The following is a 23,269-nucleotide window of genomic DNA, read 5'->3' on the forward strand; positions in this document are numbered from 1 at the left end:
GCTCTGTACAGTGGACCTGATTTAGTCAGCGTTTGCAGCAGTGCAAAGTGTAATAAAAACACACCCATTCTCACATGTTTGACTGGCCTGTCCTATTGGAAGAGGGAGAATGCAGGATTGTACATTGCAGGATGGGTTTTCAACCCCATCCCTACTAAACAAGCATACATGTGCAGAACTCTGCCCTGCCACAGGGTCCTGCACACATTGATTTATTTTAAACATACATGTGCACTCCTCTGCCCTGCCACAGGGTCCTGCACACATGTTCCATCAAAGCCGGGTGGCACAGGGCTTGTTGTATGGAGGCACACGTGTCTTCTGCCTCTCCAAGTGTAACCCTGAATATAAATTTTACTTGAACTACTCTTCGTATCACTTGTAATACTTTCTAGTGGTGCTGAAAATATTTAACTCAACCTGTATCTCTTTGATCAGTCATCTGACCCATCCTTGGTATGTTGGCTTTCAGCTGATATTTAACTCAACCTGTATCTCTTTGATCAGTCATCTGACCCATCCTTGGTATTTTGGCTTTCAGCTGATATTTAACTCAACCTGTATCTCTTTGATCAGTCATCTGACCCATCCTTGGTATGTTGGCTTTCAGCTGATATTTAACTCAACCTGGATCTCTTTGATCAGTCATCTGACCCATCCTTGGTATGTTGGCTTTCAGCTGATATTTAACTCAACCTGGATCTCTTTGATCAGTCATCTGACCCATCCTTGGTATGTTGGCTTTCAGCTGATATTTAACTCAACCTGGATCTCTTTGATCAGTCATCTGACCCATCCTTGGTATGTTGGCTTTCAGCTGATATTTAACTCAACCTGGATCTCTTTGATCAGTCATCTGACCCATCCTTGGTATGTTGGCTTTCAGCTGATATTTAACTCAACCTGTATCTCTTTGATCAGTCACCTGACCCATCCTTGGTATGTTGGCTTTCAGCTGATATTTAACTCAACCTGTATCTCTTTGATCAGTCATCTGACCCATCCTTGGTATGTTGGCTTTCAGCTGATATTTAACTCAACCTGGATCTCTTTGATCAGTCATCTGACCCATCCTTGGTATGTTGGCTTTCAGCTGATATTTAACTCAACCTGGATCTCTTTGATCAGTCATCTGACCCATCCTTGGTATGTTGGCTTTCAGCTGATATTTAACTCAACCTGGATCTCTTTGATCAGTCATCTGACCCATCCTTGGTATGTTGGCTTTCAGCTGATATTTAACTCAACCTGGATCTCTTTGATCAGTCATCTGACCCATCCTTGGTATGTTGGCTTTCAGCTGATATTTAACTCAACCTCTATCTCTTTGATCAGTCACCTGACCCATCCTTGGTATGTTGGCTTTCAGCTGATATTTAACTCAACCTGGATCTCTTTGATCAGTCATCTGACCCATCCTTGGTATGTTGGCTTTCAGCTGATATTTCTCCTGCCTCTGTAATAAACCGCTAGGAAAACATTATATTCCTTAATGTGTACCAAAAAAAGAAACATGTATATAAACATTTAAGTGGAGACAGTATACGAGTGCATACACCACCCCACAGAAACATAGACACCACTGCTAGCCCTTTGTACTTTCACACAGTAAATTCAGCCTGACCCAAACCCACGTCTCCATCTCTGTTTTTTGCATCATCATTGTGATGGCTCAGGCTTCTCTGTTTTTTAATGGTATGGAGTAGATTAAAAAGCTGGTATAAATACAACATTAGAAAAACACATTGCAGTCCTGTAACTAATTGGTATTGAAAACAATATAAAAAGATCCATTGACCAATACACAATTCTGTATGAAATATGAACCATAAATTACTAATGATTAAAAAGTTATTTCTAACAAAAAAGAAGAATCATTTACCAATGCGAGACACTAACCCCCTAGTGAGAAGTGTTACTTTTTATTTTCTTAAGCACCAATGATTTCTGAAAGTCCTGTGTTGTCAGATGCTCTGACTGGTTCTTGTAAAATTATCAGTAGTGTTCTATACATGGATCTAGTTCCATTGCCAGTGCTGACAATTTGATAATTAAAATACCCTTTATTTTCTTGGAAATAAAAAAATAAATAAATAAATGATTTTCTCAGATAGCCAATACATATTCTCGTCAGTTTATAGCAAAACACTTTTGAAGAACTGATGACTTCTATTTATGCTGGCTTTTTATTCCTTTCAGAAAAGAAAAAAAATACTGGAGTACTATGCACTATATTTAAACTAACATCTTGATTCACTTTTTAAAATCAATCAATCAATCAATCAATCAATCAATACAATATAATATTCAATAGTAATTGCTTATTTCATTGAATGGTTCTCAGACCAGCACCTATAAGCCCCAGCTAAAGGCACCGATGGCTTTTGTCCTACAGTATATGCAGGCTATAGGGCTTTTCTTTATAATACATATTTTGAAATGTTGTTTACAGGGCATGGTTTTCCTGATTCAGTCACCCAATCACATAAGATGACCTACCTATTGCGTTGCTGAGAGGTACATTTTTCAAGTCACACACTGCATTCCGTTTCATCTTTTGGTCACTCAACAGAAAATCAGTCATCAGATCAGAGGAGCTGCTAAAATGAACAGACTCTTCTTGCTTAATGTATTGTTCTGCATCGCATGTAAGTGTGAACCTGCTTATTTATTAATTTAATCAGTAAACTACATCAAGTAGAAAACTGCTACAGAAAACCATTTTAATATCATATACATTTATTTCCTACAGAAATATTTAATTTGTATTTTAAGCAAATGGTCAGACACAAAAACAGCAGCCAGCACTTTAGTAAAGCTGTATCTTGCATTTATTTTTTGCTTGTAATTTGCATAAACATAGACAGAATCTGAATCTGCACTGACACCCAATTCTACAAAATAAAATATGTGAAACATTAAAGGGGTCTCATCCCTGTGCTTGTATTATTAATAATTAAAACAGCTCCCGCTAACTCGCAAATCCTAAAAAACTTACTAGGACTGGACCTTGTTTAGATTAGTGATTTGATTAGTCCTGATCACAGTCTGTGCCATGCTGGAAATATCTTGTCTACTCATTGTTTTATGTTTTTGATACTTAAATTTCATGAAGCTTGTTTTTTCAGCTAATATTTCATTATTTCAATATTATAGCATTTTCTGGATTAGCGAGAGTCTGCTGTATATCAGACTCTTTTTAATGAACTGAACCTGATGGTATTTTAAACAGATACAATACCTGGGATAGCTTGATATTCAGATGGGAAGCTTGTGTGCTAATTGCCTGAAGACCCTCACAGTGATGTTTTGTAATTTACAGATGAGATTCCAGCACAGCGCATTGTCCAGCCACGTCTCTCAGTGACAGCCCAGCTTGGAGAGTCTGTGACCCTGCAGTGCTCTACATCACGTACTCAGCACTATGCTTTGGTTTGGTTCAAGCAAGACATTGGACAGCGTCCTAGGTGCATAGGCCTACGGAAAGCTTCTGAACAATCAGAGCCTACATTTTATGAAGAATTTGATAATAAATCACGTTTCCAAATTCTAACAAATGAGATCAGTTTTAACCTCAGAATTTTAAAGACGGAATCATCGGATATGGCTGTTTATTACTGTGCAGCACTGAAAGACAGTAATGTACTTTTTGGGAACAGAACTTTACTATTGCTTAAAGGTAACTCAAATGTTAATTAAAATCTATTTTGAAAGTTCATTTGAAATGTTTCTTGGGATGGGAGTAAAAACTGAAATATGTTTAATCTGCACTTATCACAGTCAATGCATGACATATACTGTATATTATCATTTCTCTTAAAAAAGACATAATGACATTTAATTTAAGAATGAGAGGAGGCCATTTGGCTCAAAATATTATTATAAAAACAGAGAATAAAATGTGGACAACAGCAGTAAATGCAGCCAGGACAAGATACTGAAGTTAGAGAGTTACAGCAGGAGCTAAATGACTTGAAGAAATTCAAATTGAGCATTTTGTAATGACTTTGTAGCATGAACCTTTATACTAGTAATGTGTCATGTGGATGTTGCTGTAAGCGTCTGTTCCTTGTTAATAATGATCACAATATTTAATAACATATTTATAAATGTTTTGTGCAGTCAAACTAAAGTTCAATTCCCTGTCTGTTGATCTTGTCCCTACTGTTGTCTCAGACATCTTTTAATACAAAGAATACCCAATAGCAGCCAGACCTCCAAGAGAATATTATATCCTGGGTAAATGTAATAATTGCTATTATTAAACAATATTCAGGGGTTTGTGCTCAGCATTGCATTGAAACAGTCTGGTTGGTGATCTTGTTGTGGCAGCAATGCTCCATCCGTCACATTGATATGACTGTCTGCACAACACTCCTTATTTGTGTTAAAGAACTGATTTACTAACACTGGCTCTTGAAATGGATATCATTTAGCACACCTAGAACCCTACTGAACTCAGCTCTCCGTTGTATTTGATTAACATATTGTTTACCACTGCATTAACATTTAATATACCTCTCATTTACATTTCAGATAATAACCAGAACATGCGCATACTTGTGATTCTCTCATTTGCAAGGAGTGGATGTCTTGTCATTGCAATCCCAATAATTATAATGTTCTTAAGAAGAAAATAACCAACGTAATTATGAGGAAAGATGAGATTCTGGCCTGAAGCCCCCAAAAGGAACATTTTCACAAATAAAGAAGCTTATTAAATGCTTATAGATGCTATAGTTTTGCATTTTGCAATGGTAGGAAATGTCCAAATGTCCTGAATTTCCAGACCATGAACTGAAGCTTAGAAATGACCAAGGACAACAATGAAGGAGTTCTGGAGTTACTCCAATGAACTGCAGTACTTTCACCATAGTACATAATTCTCCCTGCTTTGCAAAGCAATTTGTTTAAACGGATTATGAATTATCAACATTGTCTTTTTCTTTTGCTTAAACATATAAGAACTACAGGTAGTGGACACAAAAATAGAAACACCTGGGTAAATGAGGGACACCAAGTATATTGAAAGCATGCTTAGGGTGTTGTATAATAATTTATGAAAATGTTGGACAGGCCTGATTGCCTATAATTATGCTAGCATGGATACAAGAGGAGATCTCAGTGACTTTGAAAGAGGGGTGATTGTTGGGGCGCGTTTGGCAGGAGCTTCAGTGACCAAGACAGCTCAACTTGCTGATGTTTCACGAGCAACAGTGTCAAAGGTGATGTCAGCATGGAACTCTGACGGAAAGACATCATCAGCAAAGGGCAACAGTGGGCAGAAGCACATCCTCCAGGATCTGTGCATTAATTCGAAGTGCAAGGCAAATCAGGCGAGCAACTGCAGATCAATTGACTGCAAATTTCAACCTGGGGCATGAGCAGCCAGTTTCATCAAAAATGGTCCGCCAAGAACTCCACAGAGAGGGTTACCATAGTGGCCCAACGCCCTATTAAGTGACTTTACATTGGTGTTACGATTTTTTTTTTCCACTACCTGAATGTCTGTAACCACAATTGTACCTTTAGTTCAGTAAATGTACAATAAATCATGATGCATTCTTACAATACACCATTTGTTTGTTCATTGTTTTTTATGTTATTTAATTTAAAATGCTGCTAAAAGCAGGGCATAGGAAGTCAGAAATGAAAATGTGAGCTGATAAAAGCTGTTAAAACTATAGTTCTTCACACAGTACCGCAGGTCCTCTTTAAATTAGACAGCTCTGACTGCAGTCCAGCTTCTACAGTCTTGACACACTGTTTCTTCCTGTCATCGACTCATTTCCTGTGTGGTAGGTCACATGGTTTGATTTCAGCCAGTAAAGTGAAGCTCAGCTAGAGTGTTGTCTTGTAAATATCTGGAGTACAGAGGCCACTTTGCCAGACTACAACAAGCTCCAACAATGCCCGTTGGTGCCTCCTTGATTACAAGAACTACCAGACCAGAAGGATTAAAGGGTTAGGCTGGATACCCTGTCCAACCCATTAAGAGCATAGCTTATAGGCTGTGCTCCAAGAAACTACAATTGTGACCCTGTTTACAGACAACTTGCCTGAATCACATTGATTAGTAACTAGACCTATCTTAGGTAAAAAGCTTCTGGAAAAGCTTCTATTTCTTAATGCGTACGAAGCACACAACATGATTTAAATATCTACAGTAAGTAGAGGTTTTATGCAAGTCTATCCACCACCACACATAAATACTTCATAGACAACTCTGCTTTGTACTTGTACTACACACAGATGACAGGTCCAGTCTCTCTGGTCATTTCAAATGGCAGGAAGCTCTTTAAAAGGGTGGTATACATGCAGCATTAGAACAACACACCTGGAATAAACCCCTAGGAAAACCTTATATTTAATATGTACCTATATATATATATATATATATATATATATATATATATATATATATATATATATATATATATACACACATTTAAGTGGAGACAGTATACACATAAATATAGACAGCACTGCTAGTCCTTTGTACTTTCACACAGGAAATTCAGCCTGACCCAAACCCACGTCTCCATCTCTGTCTTTTGCATCATCACTGTGACGGCTCAGGCCTCTCTGTTTTTTAATGGTATGGAAATGATTAAAAAGGTGGTATAAATACAACATTAGAAACACACATTGCAGTCCTGTAACTGATTTATATTGAAAACAATATAGAAAGATCCATTGACCAATACAAAATTCAGTATGAAATATGAACCATAAAGTACCAATGCTTCACAAGGTCTTTCCAACAAAAAAGAAGAATCGTTTACCAAAACGAGACACTATCCACCTTGTGAGAAATATTGCTTTTTCTTTTTTTTTTTTTTCAAAGAACCAATGATTTCTGAAAGTCCTGTGTTGTCAGATGCTCTGACTGGTTCCTGTACAATTGTCAGTAGTGTTCTGTACCTGGACCTGCTTCCATTGCCAGTGCAGAGACTTTGATCATTGAAACAAAGATTATTTTGATAATGAAGTAAAGTTTCACTTTTAACTGCTCTTAATATCACTTGTACTACTTTCTGATGGTGCTGAAACTATTATAATGATTTGAATGCTCCACTTTTACATGAGCAGTCTTCTGATTTAATATTAGGAAATTTGCATCTGTTCACATGTAGTTTATATTGAGTTTTTCATCAAAGAAGACAGGTCAGGCTGGGAGGGAGAGATAAAAGTGGTTTTAAAACAACTCAATCACAATTCCCATCCAAGAGGTCTTGCCTGTTACAATCTGTGTATATATTTAAACAAATCAAGCAAATAAAAAAAAGCCTGAAGGAGACAAGGATAGCAGGTGTGTGCATGAACCCGAACTCTGAATCCTCACACATGTCTGTAACTCTACCTCATTCCAAATACATGGTGATGTTAACCCTTTGCGGTCCATTGTCGGACTGGGTCCGACATTGCAATTATTCCTCACAGGTCCTTTGTCGGACTGGGTCCGACATCATTATAGCAACGCAATAAACGGGTGTTTAGTCGTTTTTTCTCCGGAAAAAGCCGAGAAAACCATTCAATTGCCGAGTGGTAGCGACAGGAGCCGAGACAAGTCGGAAAAAAAAAAAAAAAAAAAAAAAGGCGTATTTCATGAATAGTCATACATGGTATCAGGTATCAGATAATGGGCGTCCATAATAAACAAGCTGGCTAAGTGCGTCAGCGCACTGAGACTATCATGGACATTTGCAGAGCTTTTTTCAGATAATGACTTGGATCGCATTATTGAGGAGTTTGGTGATAAAACGAGTGATCTGGAGATGATCGATCGGTATGTACGACTATTATTATTATTATTATTTATTTCTTACACAGCTGAACGCTATAGCAAACAAAAGGCTGGGGAGGGGCTGGAGATGCCTAGTGTGTGCTTTGTTGATATGCTGGGCCATTTAAACCCGTTTGACTGTGAAAAAAAATACTTTTAAACAGCGCGTATAAAATTAACTGCGCGTGTGAAAATTAATTAGACCTGGCGTGCCTGACGCGCGATTAATAAATGGACCGCAAAGGGTTAACTGATGACTGCTGATCATTGTTCGTTGGGTGTGATGACAAATTGTGACACTATTGACAGACAACCTGTCTGGATAGGTGAAAAAGCTTCTGTTTCTTAATGTGTACCAAGCACACACATGATATAAATATCTAAGAAGAGGCAGTATAGAAGTGTATCCGCCACCACACAGAAACACTGTATCGACAACTCTGCCTTGTACTGTCACACAGTAAATTCAGCCGGACCTAAAACCATGTTTAAAATGTCACCATGGGTCAACATCGCTATGATAGCTCTGGTTTCTCTGATCATGTCTGGAAGCTCTTTAAAAGGATGGTATACATGCAGCATTAAAACAGCACAATTGCACAATAAACAAGTATTTAACTTCAACTGCATTTTCTTATTTGATTCTGAGTATAGAGGCCACTTGGACAGACTACAACAAGCTTTATAATACCCTTTATTTTCATGGAAATGAAAAAGAAAACAAATGATTTCCTCAAATAGCCAATACATATTCTAGTCAGTTTGTAGCAAGACACTTTTGAAGAATTGAACCTTTTTTATTTATGTTGGCTTTTTTTCCCTTTCAGAAAATAATACTGGGTTATGATGCACTCTGTTTAAACTAACAGCATGTTTCACTTTTTGAAATAAATAAATTAATTAATTAATAAATAAATAAATAAATACAATAATCAATAGTAATTGCTTAATGCATTGAATGGTACTCCCCCAGCTCAGTTCTAAAAGGTACCTATGGCTGTTGTCCTACAGTATATGCAGGCTATAGAGCTTGTCTTTATAATAGATACTTGTTGAAATGTTGAAAACAGGGCATGGTTTTCCTGATTCAGTACACCCAATCACATAAGATGACCTGCCTATTGCGTTGCTGAGAGGTACATTTTTCAAGTCACATACTGCATTCCATTTCATCTTTTGATCACTCAATAGAAAAGCAGTCATCAGATCAGAGGAGCTGCTAAAATGAACAGACTCTTCTTGCTTAATGTATTGTTCTGCATCGCATGTAAGTGTGAACCTGTTTATTTATTAATGTAATCAGTAACCTACATCAAGTAGAAAACTGCTACAGAAAACCATTTTAATATGATATACATTTATTTTCCTTCAGAAATATTTAATTTGCAACTGAAGCAAATGGTCAGACACAAAAGCAGCAGCCAGAACTTTAGTAAAGTTTTGTCTTGCATTTATTTTTTGCTTGTAATCTGCATAAAATTAAAAGGAATCTCAATCTGCACTGACATCCAATTGTACAAAATACAATTAAACATTAAAGGGGTCTCATTCCTGTGCTTTTATTATTAATAATTAAAACAGCTCCCGCTAACTCGCTAATCCGAAAATATTAGGATTGGACCTTGTTTAGATTAGTGATTTGATCTGTCCTGACCTTGTCTACTCATTGTTTTATGTTTTTGATACTTACAGTTTATTTTATGAAGTTTGTTTTTTACAGCTAATATTACTTTCTTTCAATATTATAGCATGTTCTGGATTAGCGAGAGTCTGCTGTATATCAGAACCTTTTTAAAGAACTGAACCTGATGGTATTTTAAACATATACCTGGGATAGCTTGATATTTAGATGGGAAGCTTGTGTGCTAATTGACTGAAGACCCTCACAGTGATGTTTTGTAATTTACAGATGAGATTCCAGCACAGCGCATTGTCCAGCCACATCTATCAGTGACAGCCCAGCTTGGAAAGCCTGTGACCCTGGAGTGCTCTGTATTTAACACTCGTCACACCACTCAGGCTTGGTTCAAGCAAGTCATTGGACAGCCTCCCGTGTGTCTACTAAAAGATGATGGGCAAGCAGATGCTACGTTTTATGAAGAATTTGATAATAAATCACGTTTCCAACTGCAAAACAATGGCAGCAGTTTGAACCTCACAATATTAAAGGTGGAATCATCGGATATGGCTGTTTATTACTGCGGAGCACTGAAAGACAGTCATCTGCTTTTTGGGAATGGAACTGCACTGTTGCTTAAAGGTAAACTCAAAGGTTAATTAAAATAGATGTTCCTTTAAAATGTTTTTCATGGGATGAGAGTAAAAACGGAAATATTTGTATCTGCACTTCTCACAGTCAATGCATGCCATGTATAGTATCATTCTCTTAAGAAAAACACATAAGAACATTTAACTTAAGAATGAGAGAAGGCCATTTGGCCCTAAATATTATTATAAAGGGTCCTCATAGAAAAAAGTGTGGACAACAGCAGTAAATATAGCCAGGACAAGATAATAAAGCTACTGAGTTACAACAGTTCCTAAATGACTTGAAGAAATTCATATTGAGCATTTTGTAATTACTTTATAACATGAAAATTTATACTAGTAATATGTCATGAGGATGTTGCTGTAAGCTTCTGTTCCTTGTTAATAATGATCACAATATTTAATAACACATTTATAAATGTTTTATAAATGGATCCCTAAAAACTAAAGTGCAGTCAAACTAAAGTTTAATTCCCCGTCTGTTGATCTTGTCCCTACTGTTGTCTCAGACATCTTTCAATACAAAGAATATCCAATAGCAGCCAGACCTTCAAGAGAATATTCTATCCTGGGTAATGTTAAATGTAATAATTGCTGTTATTAAACACTATTCAGGGGTTTGTGCTCAGCATTGCATTGAAACAGTCTGGATGGTGATCTTGTTGTGGCAGCAATGCTCCATCCATTACCATTCTAGTGTTCTTGGACATGGGCTTGAATCCATCATTTTATACAGTAAACTGATTGGAATTAATCTGTATGATTATTTAAATCAGCTAATCTTCAATCAACACCTTCATCAGTGGCAAAAAACCCTGTAACCGTCTTACATAAATGTGGTGAACTTAAAATATAACCTTAAACATTCTTTATTGTATAAACTTTGTTTTGAAGTGCTAAGATTTTATATAAAACTTGCACAAAAAGAACTAAGATTCTTAATACAGTTATACTAGATTTACAGATATGCCCCAATAGAGTATTGAATATTATAGCTTTTTATTGTTGTATTGTTTAGTATTAACTACAAAAGACAATTACAGTACATGTTTACAGCAAGCGTACAATAATATTAGACCTCCATGCTTCATACATGTCACAGGTGAATAACCTTTCCATGTTCAAAACTGACTGCACAAGATCATGAAACAAATCATAGAAATGTAACTTGTGAACAATCCATACTGGTATTATTGTATCATTTTCTTATAAGGATCATTATAAAGTAAACAGCGTGATCGCCTGGTTGCTATCGTCTCACCCAAAAGACGGAGCACAAGGAGGTTAAGTGCCTTGCTCAGGGTCACACAATGAGTCAGTGGCTGAGGTGGGATTTGAACCGGGGACCCCCTGGTTACAAGCCCTTTTCTTTAACCACTGGACCACACAGCCTCCTCAATACACCCTTACTTAATACACACTGGGCTTGCCTTCCACATAGAATTAAATTTTGTGGTGAAAAATATTTTTTATAGGTATTTATCAAGCCCAATTGTGATGATTCAGAAGATCCAAACATTTATTTAATTATCTTTGTTTTTATGAAGATAGTCGTTATTTATTTGAATTAACAAATGGGTTGAATGGTTTGTGTATGTGGGCCATGGGTCTCATAAAGACTGACTAAAATGTTAATAAGTAAAAATAAATATTCTTGAACACCTTCCTTGCTGTGTTTAGGTATTGAATCCAGAGGAAGGATTATTCAGCCACGTATCTCTGAATCGCTGCAGTCTTACTATTGTGCAGAGGTGACATGTGGGGAGATCAGCAATGGAAATGGAACCAAGGAGGACAGTACGGGTGAGCTTTTGTTTTATCTTGCACACTGACATACAAAAATAAAACATTGCTAATAAAAAAAATAAACATTAACAAATCAATGCAGAAAGATTAGAAACATAGGTATAATTTAATTCTCCAGGAAAAGCATTTCAGATGTGTCTACAGCATTTTCAAATCTTGCTGCATGCAACTGCAAAATGAAGTGTACATTTCAAATGTGTTAAACACCTTGCAAAATACAATACTCACATCACACATCAAACAAAATGTTTAACTCTTTAACTTAAATACAATCTGCTAAACTTTAAACACATGTGTCATTGTTAATTGACACTAGGTTTAAAAATTATTGGGCAAATACATAATGTTATTTACATTTTAAATAGTGCACAGATAGGTTTGTTGATTGTTTGAGTAGTATTGTTCCTTAGGATAACAAAGTTCTGAGCTCAAGTCATGTGATTTCATAAAAACACCAGGTGCTCAGTGTTTGTTATTTGACTTGCGTTAAAATTGCCAAAATGAGTTGATTAAAAATCTGCATAAATAGCCATTCGAAAAGACATGATTTTAATTAACGTGAGAACAGCGAAAGATATGACCATGCCCCGCTTGAGTAATGAAGATCGCCTGGTTGCTATCGGCATGATTGAAGGCAGTCTGTCTGTGAGAGAAGTTGCCCGGAGGATAAGATGCTCTGCTTCAACAATCAGCAGACTGTCCAGAAAAAACAGGAAACTGGCTCTGTGAGGGGCAGGCCTTGTCCTTGAAGGCAGAGGGTCACCACACCAGCCCAGGACTGTTATGCTGTCTATTGCATTGTTGAAGCCAACTGATGGGGCAGTGGAAGTGTGATAATGTGGGGAGGAATCTCCTTTAACACAAGAACGCCTTTTGTGTAGATTGAGGGCAACCTTACTACTCAGTGATACATTGAGAAAGTCCTTGAGGCAACAGTTTTTCCATTCCTGCAAGCCAATCCGGATCAGGTCATACCCAACACTAACTTTGTAATGTTTTCATTTTGACAGTGTGTCACATTTCATACTGAAAACTTATCATGATTCTTTGAGCTGTATTTTTGTTCACATTTTCTGTGACTTTGTTTGATATCTATGTTTAAAATATTTAATTAAATCCATTAGACCTGAGTGTTGCTTTTCTTTTGTGCATCAGTATATATATACTGTAAAAACCGGTGTGTAAGTCACACCGGTGTATAAATCGACCCCCCTTTTTAAGACAACAATTTCAGGAAAAAGCCTATAGGTCACATTGGTGTTTAAATAGAAAGTTAGTCACTGAACCGTGTAACGGAGCAAAGCACAAAAAATGAATTAGAGTTTTTTCGTGTTTTTTTTATGTTCTGACGGCTCACTGGACAGAAAGACGCTTACTTGTCTACTGTCAAAGTGAGTTCCAGTATCATACACGAGTACATCTAGTCTGCTGCGTGCTGAACATGCCTTCACTTTTCAAAATACACTAGCAGCTCTTCTGCTACAGACAGTAGTATGTAAAGCTGACCAATTTTTCTTGTTAGTTTGCAGTTTTTGGATATGATGACAACGTTTATTTTATGTTCTCTGCACAATGAACAATTCTTTTCCTAGAAGTGCTTACTATAGCTACATACTTATAATTTTATTTAAAAAAACTAATTTATTTCAGTCCACAATCACATTTAATAATAGATATCCTATTTATTCGGTTTTCTGATCTCTGTGTGCTGCTGATCAAGCTTGAACCGCAGATTTTATGTGTTGTTTGTATTTGTAATTTCTAAATTATTGTTCCTAGTAGATTTTGGTGATGGTCTCAATAGGTACATTGCCTGGTTAAATAAATACATAAATAAATACATTTTAAACGATTTTATTTACAATTAAGGATAATAACAATAATAATAATAATAATAATAATAATAATAATAATAATAATAATAATAATAGCATCAGTAATAAAACAAATTTAATTTAGATGTATGTAGTAATTGTATATATATATATATATATATATATATATATATATATATATATATATATATATATATATATATATATATATATTACTTAATTTATATTTTTAAAACCCCAAAATCTTTTCATGTTCAGGGTGGTCTTGTGAATGCTCCCATCGCAATGTAGAAAATTCACTTTACCAGAAGCCAATCTAAAGAAGATCTGTTTTTGTACTTTTGAAATGTAAATAAATAAATAAAACGGATGGTTTGATAATTGTATTTAAAAGCATAAGCATGCAATGTATTTATTACTGCATTAACGTTTTTTTTTTTTTTTTTTTCTAAAGTAATCTAGTTTAACACATTTGGGGCTTCCCCACGAATAATTCAAACTCAGATCTGTAATTCAAAGCAATCTCACTTTGACATCAAAGGATGGTCGTATCTTCTGGCATTGGATATTCTTCATCAGAGCAACCTTAGATAAAGTGAATTTTCTGCATCACGATGCAGGCATTCACAAAACAACCCCAAGCTGACCACGAAAAGATTTCGGGGTTCTAAAAATGTAAATAACCCCAAGCCGATGGGCTCAACCCGATCCTGATGGGGTCATATTTAGGCTTGGGGTCCTAACATATGCATTGTGCTTGAGGCACACATTTCTTCGTAATATACAAAGTTACAGAAAAAGAATTAGGTAAAATTAAAAGGGCTGCTGTTACTGTTGTATATAGTGAAATGCAAGAATATGTAATAAATATATATTATTGATGTTATGAATGTTATCTCTAACCAGCAGGAGATGAGTCTCTTTTTCGTCTTCCTGTCATTGTGTTGGCTGGGACAAACATTGTGCTGCTGATTTCAATGACTGTGCTTGTGTGCCTGCGCATCAAGGAAGGGAAATGTAAGAACTTCTCAGGTGAGCTGATTCAAGTGTATTTAAAGTTATATTCCATTACGTGTGTAGCCAGCATTTAATATCTCCGTGTGGAGCTTTTAAGCTAACATACTGACAGTGAAGTGCAGGGCTGTTTACAAACAGAAACTTGGTTTACTTCCAATAATAGGGACACAGACTGGATTCATTCTTTTATTCTTATTGCTCATAGCTGGGAGCTCATAACAAACACTAAGCCTCAGGAAAACCTCCTGATAATCTGCACTTTTACTTGTTTCCATGTGCAAGTGAACATTGTGATAAGATCATGATGAGGATTCTGAACTGAAATGGGATGATAATCATTACTTCAACATTAATAAGAGGCTCAATACAAAAACTAATACATGAAAGAATCTCTCTCTCTCTCTCTCTCTCTCTCTCTCTCTTTCTCTCTCTCTCTCTCTCTCTCGTACATGCTTAACAGATCAGACCGTAGAAGACCACACAAATGCTGACTCAGCAAATGATCAGGTACATTTATTCATCTTGGTAATAAAAAAAGTATTGACAATCCATTAAAAAAAAAAAACATTAATAATAGTACAAAACAGTGTCAAATACAACAGTTCCATAATGGCCTCTTTTGCAGAATCAGCAAATGCTGGATTATGCTGCGTTGGATTTCAATCAGAGAAGAAATAAACCTGGAAAAAAGAAGATAGCCATGAATAAAGAAAGTGTGTACGCTGAAGTGCGAGTGCAGCAGCGGGAATAACAATTCTGTCCACACTGTTTCCAAACACAGGCTACTTTAACACTCAAGCTGCAGTTATAATGCCATTCCAGGGTTAAAGCATTTCATATGCTCTGTGTTTTATCTATGAAGATAAACTGTAGGTATATTGTTTGTTATATTGGGTTGATTAAACAATGGGGACAGTGTAGGAATTTACAGTTAAAAGCACTGTCCTGCACAAAATAACAGCATTTGCTCAATATCTTCAATTGGGAGCTGGAGTATTTAAAATTGCTGCAGTTTGTATCATTTGAGTAGACCTCCACGCACAGATAGCTCAACAATACTGTACTGGCATCTCATTTGAATAGACCTCCATGCACAGATAGCTCAACAATACTGTACTGGCATCTCATTTGAATAGACCTCCAGTGCACAGATAGCTCAACAATACTGTACTGGCATCTCATTTGAATAGACCTCCATGCACAGATAGCTCAACAATACTGTACTGGCATCTCATTTGAATAGACCTCCAGTGCACAGATAGCTCAACAATACTGTACTGCCATCTCATTTGAATAGACCTCCATGCACAGATAGCTCAACAATACTGTACTGCCATTTCATTTGTATAGACCTCCATGCACAGATAGCTCAACAATACTGTACTGCCATCTCATTTGCTCTCAGGAAACTGCCTGTGTTCAGCTGTTTAAATGTTTGTTCATCAAAGTCAGGCTGGGTTAGAGGTCTTAAACGTTGAACATTTACATGCAACACATTCAATAGATACTGTTATTAAATGAATGCCTTTTTTTGTTCTATTTCCATTGTGTGTATTGCATTCCATATTTCATATTGTTAGAACATTGTTTAATTTGGCTCCATATCAATGATCATGTTTTATATATACTTGCAACTGCATGGGAAGCATGTGATTCGTGTAAATCAGTCGACTTTGACACAATATCTGTCATTTTTTTTTTTTCAGTAGGTGTTTTGTTTAATATGGTTTAACTGCAGTTTGGTTGTATGGATTTTTATCATTAAGGGCTAGTTTCAAATATGCTGATAGTCAGTAATCATGCACTGCCTAATGTTATTGTAGGTAAGGTAGACCAGGATTTGTGCTAATCGGGGTCTGTGAAGACAGTCATAAGTGATCATTATATTTGCATATGCTTTTCAAACATTATTAGTCCAGTCAGAGGGGTCAGAATATCAATAGGTAAGGTGTCTATGGTCTTTTGTCTGTCAGCCAGTGTCATAAACTGGTTACACATTCTAATACATCTCTCCAGAATACATTCTCAACACATCTGTCTGTATTTTAAATGAGGGCTCCAATAAATACATTTAAAATTATACGATGTATGCAACTCATTTTTAATGTAATATGAATTAAATGGCATTATTTGCCAGTGTCTGTGTGTAGGAGGGCTACATACCGGTATAATACAATACAGTGCTCACCCCAGCCATGCCCATGCTGCTGAGAACTGGTTCTGTAGTATAAAGAGCTCCTTATAAGGGGAGCTCTGTGCTGAGTAGTTGTAGAGTGTGTTGTGCAGCTCTGAAATGTAAGGCTTGTGCAGACAAAGCACTCTTTCTTCTCAATTCTACATGCTTCAAAAGTGTGCCACTCGCCTAAATATACCGCTGCTGCTGTGGAATTATTCGTGTTTATTTTTATTTTTTTTTAAACCGATATTGTCCAGTTCTGAACACACACATTCACTGCAGTCTGGCTTGTTTTCACAGTAGAAGATCAAACCGCATGCTTCAAATAAAACCTTTTTTTTATTTTTTGTATAAACATATACTGATATCCGGTTGGCCTGCAGTCATTTTCCACATGCCTTACCAATCATCAGTTAGCATTAAGACATGTGATATGCAGCAATACACCCATATAGACAGCAGGCTATTAGTTCACACCTACTTTCAATAGAAGACGTGAGAAAATAAAAAGTGTTTTTCCAATTGTATGTGGTTAAAATAAAGTTACACCTCATACAGTACAAACACACAAACACAATGCTAGCCTGGTATGAGTGTATACACGCTATTTATTTTACTCAATGATTCTTTTATATATTTATTTTAATGATTCCCTGCTTGAATAATTTTAAGACATGTACTGATTTACATATTAGCCACCATTCAAAGACTGTTACCATAATTGTCTCGAATTACGGTGTATTTATACAGTAGTCATTTAGTAAGTACACACTTACTTACTTACACATAATGACAATCTTTTTTATGATATAACCATATCCCTAACACAAAACAAAACTATAAACCTAACCCTAACCCCCCTCACCCTAACTCTAAACCTAACCCTAACCCCCTCACCCTAACTCTAAACCTAACCCTAACCCACTCACCCTAACTATAAACCTAACCCCAACCCCCCCTCACCCTAACTATAAACCTAACCCTAACCCCCCTCACCCTAACTCTAAACCTAACCCTAACCCCCTCACCCTAACTCTAAACCTAACCCTAACCCCCTCACCCTAACTCTAAACCTAACCCTAACCCCCTCACCCTAACTCTAAACCTAACCCTAACCCCCTCACCCTAACTCTAAACCTAACCCTAACCCCCCTCACCCTAACTCTAAACCTAACCCTAACCCCCCTCACTCTAACTATAAACCTAACCCTAACCCCCCCACACCCTAACACCACCCCACATAAATATAGGCAGCACTGCCAGTCCTTTGTACTTTCACACAGTAAATTCAGCCTCACCCAAACCCACGTCTCCATCCATGTCTTTTGCATCATCACTGTGATGGCTCAGCCTCTCTGTTTTTTAATGGTATGGAGGAGATTAAAAAGGTGGTATAAATTCAACATTAGAACCACACATTGCAGTCCTGTAACTGATTTCTATTGAAAACAATAGAAAGATCCATTGACCAATACAAAATTCAGTATGAAATATGAACCATGAAGTACCAATGCTTCAAAAGGTCTTTCCAACAAAAAAGAAGAATTGTTTACCAATATGAGACACTAACCCCCTTGGGAGAAGTATCACTTTCTTTTATTTTTTCTTAAGCACCAATGATTTATGAAAGTCCTGTTTTATCAGATGCTCTTACTGGTTCTTGTAAAATTGCCAAAAGTGTTCTGTACCTGGACCTGCTTCCATTGCCAGTGCAGAGACTTTGATAATTAAAAAAAAAAAAATTCTCAGATAGCCAATACACATTATAGTCAGTCTATAGCAAAACCATTTTGAAGAATCAAACCCTTTTATTCATGCACTCTGTTTAAACTTACAGCCTGATTTACGTTTTAAAATAAATAAATACAATAAATAAATAAATACAATGACCAATAGTAATTGCTTAATGCATTGAATGGTTGTGAGACCTGCACACAGAACCCCCAGCTAAGTTCTAAAAGGCAGGCAGGCTAAAATATGCAGGTTATAGATGTTTTCTTTTTAATAGATACAGTACTTTAAAATTTTGTAAACAGGGCATGGTTTTCCTGATTCAGTACACCCAATCACATAAGATGACCTGCCTATTGCGTTGCTGAGAGGTACATTTTTCAAGTTACATACTGCATTCTGTTTCATCTTTTGGTCACTCAACAGAAAAGCAGTCATCAGATCAGAGGAGCTGCTAAAATGAACAGACTCTTCTTGCTTAATGTATTGTTCTGCATCGCATGTAAGTGTGAACCTGTTTATTTACTCATTTAATCAGTAAACTACATCAAGTAGAAAACTGCTACAGAAAACCATTTTAATATTATATACGTTTATTTTCATGCAGAAATATTTAATTTGTAACTTAAGCAAATGGTCAGACACAAAAACAGCAGCCAGCACTTTAGTAAAGTTTTGTCTTGCATTTATTTTTTGCTTGTAATTTGCATAAACATAGACAGAATCTGAATCTGCACTGACATCCAATTCTACTAAATAAAATATGTGAAACAATAAAAGGGTCTCATCCCTGTTCTTGTATTATTAATGATTAAAACAGCTCCCGCTAACTCGCTAATCCGAACATACTAGGACTGGACCTTGTTTAGATTAGTGATTTGATTAGTCTTGATCACAATCTGTGCCATCCTGGAAATACCCTGTCTAGTCATTGGTTTATGTTTTTGATACTTACAGTTTATTTTATGAAGTTTGTTTTTTGCAGCTAATATTACTTTCTTTCAATATTATAGCACGTTCTGGATTAGCGAGAGTCTGCTGTATATCAGAACCTTTTTAATGAACTGAACCTGATGGTATTTTAAACAGATACCTGGGATAGCTTGATATTCAGATGGGAAGCTTATGTGCCTGAAGACCCTCACAGTCATGTTTTGTAATTCACAGATGAGATTCCACCACAGCACATTGTCCATAGTTTATCAGTGACAGTCCAGCTTGGAGAGTCTGTGACCCTGGAGTGCCCTGTATTGCACACTCGTCAAATTACTTTGGCTTGGTTCAAGGAAGTCACTGGACAGCCTCCTGTGTATATAGTAAAATATGATGGACAATCAAAGCCTATCTTTTTGGATGAATTTAATGATAAATCCCGTTTCAAAATGCAAAACATTGAGAGCAGTTTTAACCTCACAATTCTAAATACGGAATCATCGGATATGGCTGTTTATTACTGCGCAGCACTGGAAGGCAGTCGTGTGCTTTTTGGGACAGGGACTGTACTGTTGCTTAAAGGTAAACTCAAAGGTTAATTAAAATATATTTTGAATGTTCCTTTAAAATGTTTCTTGGGATGGGAGTAAAAACTGAAATGTGTTTTATCTGAACTTCTCACAGTCAATGCATGCCATGTTTATTATAATTTATCTCAAGAAAATACATACAAACATTTAATTTAAGAATGAGAGGAGAGGCATTTAGCTAAAAATATGATTATAAAAAGACCTTAGAGAAAAGAGTGTGGACAACAGCAGCAAATGCATTGTATTGAAACAGTCTGGTTGGTGATCTTGTTGTGGCCAGCAATGCTCCATCAGTTACCATTCTAGTAAACTGATCAAAATTCATCTTTATAATTATTCAGATCAGCTAATCTTCAATTAACCCCTTTATCAGCAGCAAAAAACCCTACATGAAAATGGTTATCTTAAGTAGATATATTTAAACATTCTTTATCGTATAAACTTTGATTTGAAGTCCTAAGGTTTTTTTTCTTTTAAATTATATATATATATATATATATATATATATATATATATATATATACTGCTATACGAAAATCTTAGACATGTTGCACTTTTCTACTCTGATGCATTATGAGCAACAACAATTTACTCTAATCCTCCACTAGTGTTTTCTAATATCATAACAGCCTTGAATTTTATAAAGAAGGAAAAACACTGAGTGAAATAGCTCGCATCACTCGATTTTCAAGGTGTGGTATCTGAAGCATAATCAGCAAGCACAGAGAAACATCATCTGTAATTGACAAACCCAGGACAAGGGTGAGGAAAATTTGAACATAATATCCTTAAGGAACAGAAAGAAGACAATCATTGAATTGACAACAGAACTGGCAGAAGGCACAGGTGTCATTGTCCATCCATCAAAAGTACAAAGGTCACTCTTGAAATCAGAACTTAAAGGATCTGTTGCAGTAAGAATACCTCTCTTAAGAAAGGGGAACAAAACTAAAAGGCTATAATATGCACAAGAACACAGAAATTGGACTATGGGAACAGTGGTCAAAGGTGCTTTGGACTGTTGATGGATGGACAACGACACCTGTGCCTTGTGGTTAATTCAACGCTTGTCTTCTTTCTATTCCTTAAGGATATTAGCAATTTATTTTTTTGAGATTTAAAAATATATATTCCTGGGTACCTTCCTTGGTGTGTTTAGGTATTGAATCCAGAGGTTCCTATCAGAATCAGCCTCCGAATATCTCTGAATCAGTGCAGACTAACTGTTGTGCAGTGGCGACATGTGGGGAGGACATTATTGGAAATGGGACCAAGGAGGCCAAAACGGGTGAGCTTTTGTATTTTCTTGCACACTGCCATGTCATAAAACCCCACTGCTAATAAAATATACAAATAAACATTAAACAATCAATGCAGAAAGATTAGAAACCATGATTCCATTCTCCGGGAAAAGCATTTCAGATGTGTCACACACAATTTTCAAATCTTGCTTACAGCTGCAAAATGAAGTGTACATTTCAAATGTATCAAACACCTTGCAAAATACAATACTCACATCACACACCAAACAAAATGTTTAACTCTTTAACTTAAATACAATCTGCTAAACTTTAAACACATGTGCCATTGTTAATTGACACTAGGTTTAAAAATAAATGTTTATTATTTTTAAGCTTTAACATATATATATATATTATTATTATTAGTGATGGGCGGGTCGGCCGGGTTTTGAGTCAGATAAATTTGAGTAAGCTTTGGGTCGGGTTGGGTGCGGGTCAGTATTAATTTGCAACTATTTATAATGTCATCTAGAAAAAAATGTTGACAATTAAATTTTGAAATAACGAATTACACTATATATTTCTAATTATTGTAATAATAATAACGATCGTATGTTTCATTCTACTGGCTTAAATTGCTATCCGTAGTTCTGTGATTAATGGTGTTTGTGCATGTGCGGTAATCAGGAACTAGGAATGAGCTAACTTCCAGGCGTTGTATTCAACACACTTTAACTTTGTTAAGTAAAAAAAAAACATATACAAATTCCTTACTAAAACAATGGCTTCTGAGATTAAAAACATCCGTAAAAAATATTGCGCTCTAGAGCACTTAAAACTAGCCCGGGAGAGACACATAAAAGTGTTGTTTAGTATGTCTATAAATAGTAATACAATATGACCCCATCAGCTTGGGGTTCATTTATATTTTTAGAACCCCGAAATCTTTCCATGTTCGGCTTGGGGTTCTCTTGTGAATGATCCAATCGCAATGCAGAACATTCTCTTTACCCAAAGCCAATGTTCCTGCTGCATTAACATTTAATATACTTCTCATTTACATTTCAGATTATAACCAGAACATGCACATACTTGTGATTCTCTCATTTGCACGGAGTGGATGTCTTGTCATTGCAATCCCAATAATTATAATGTTCTTAAGAAGAAAATAACCAAGAAGTAAGTATGAGGAAAGATGAGATTCTGGCCTGAAGCCCCCAAAAAGGAACATTTTCACCAATAAAGAAGCTTATTCAATGCTTATAGATATTTTAGTTTTTTTGGTAGGAATTGTCCAGATGTCCTGAATTTACAGACCAGAAACTGAAGCAAACAAATGAACAAGGACAAATATGAAGGATTTCATTACTGTGGAGTTATTCCACTGAGCTGCAGTCTTTTCATCATAGTAAATATGGCTAATTCTCCCTGCTTTGCAAAGCAATCTGTTTAAACTGCTTCACAATTATGAACATTGTATTTTGTTTTTCCTAAGCAGATAAGAACTATGTCTGTAACCACAATTGTACCTTCAGTTCAATAAATGCACAATAAATCATGATGCATTCTTGCAATAAACCATTTGTTTGTTCATTGTTTTTTATGTTATTTAATTTAAAATGCTGCTAAACGCAGGGCATAGGAAGTCAGAAATGAAAAGGTGAGCTGATAAAAGCTGTTAAAACTATAGTTCTTCACACAGTACTGCAGGACCTCTTTAAATTAGACAGCTCTGACTGCAGTCCAGCTTCTACAGTCTTGACACACTGTTTCTTCCTGTCATCGACTCATTTCCTGTGTGGTAGGCCACATGGTTTCATTTCAGCCAGTAAAGTGAAGCTCAGCTAGAGTGTTGTCTTGCAAATATCTGGAGTACAGAGGCCACT

General features: G+C 36.1%; 1 protein-coding gene across 1 annotated transcript; it reads left to right on the forward strand.

Moving 5' to 3' along the window:
• Window positions 1–9,970: 9,970 nt before the first annotated feature.
• LOC131737889 (uncharacterized) lies at window positions 9,971–22,897 on the forward strand. Its single transcript, XM_059029672.1, has 5 exons — window positions 9,971–10,046; window positions 11,735–11,857; window positions 19,787–20,134; window positions 21,302–21,430; window positions 22,452–22,897. Exons 1-5 carry the CDS (start codon window positions 9,971–9,973, stop codon window positions 22,553–22,555), a joined length of 780 nt encoding a protein of 259 aa, XP_058885655.1. The 3' UTR covers window positions 22,556–22,897.
• The last annotated feature ends 372 nt before the right edge of the window (window positions 22,898–23,269 follow it).

The sequence above is a fragment of the Acipenser ruthenus genome, chromosome 8, assembly GCF_902713425.1.
Source record: "Acipenser ruthenus chromosome 8, fAciRut3.2 maternal haplotype, whole genome shotgun sequence".
NCBI classification, from domain to species: domain Eukaryota; kingdom Metazoa; phylum Chordata; class Actinopteri; order Acipenseriformes; family Acipenseridae; genus Acipenser; species Acipenser ruthenus.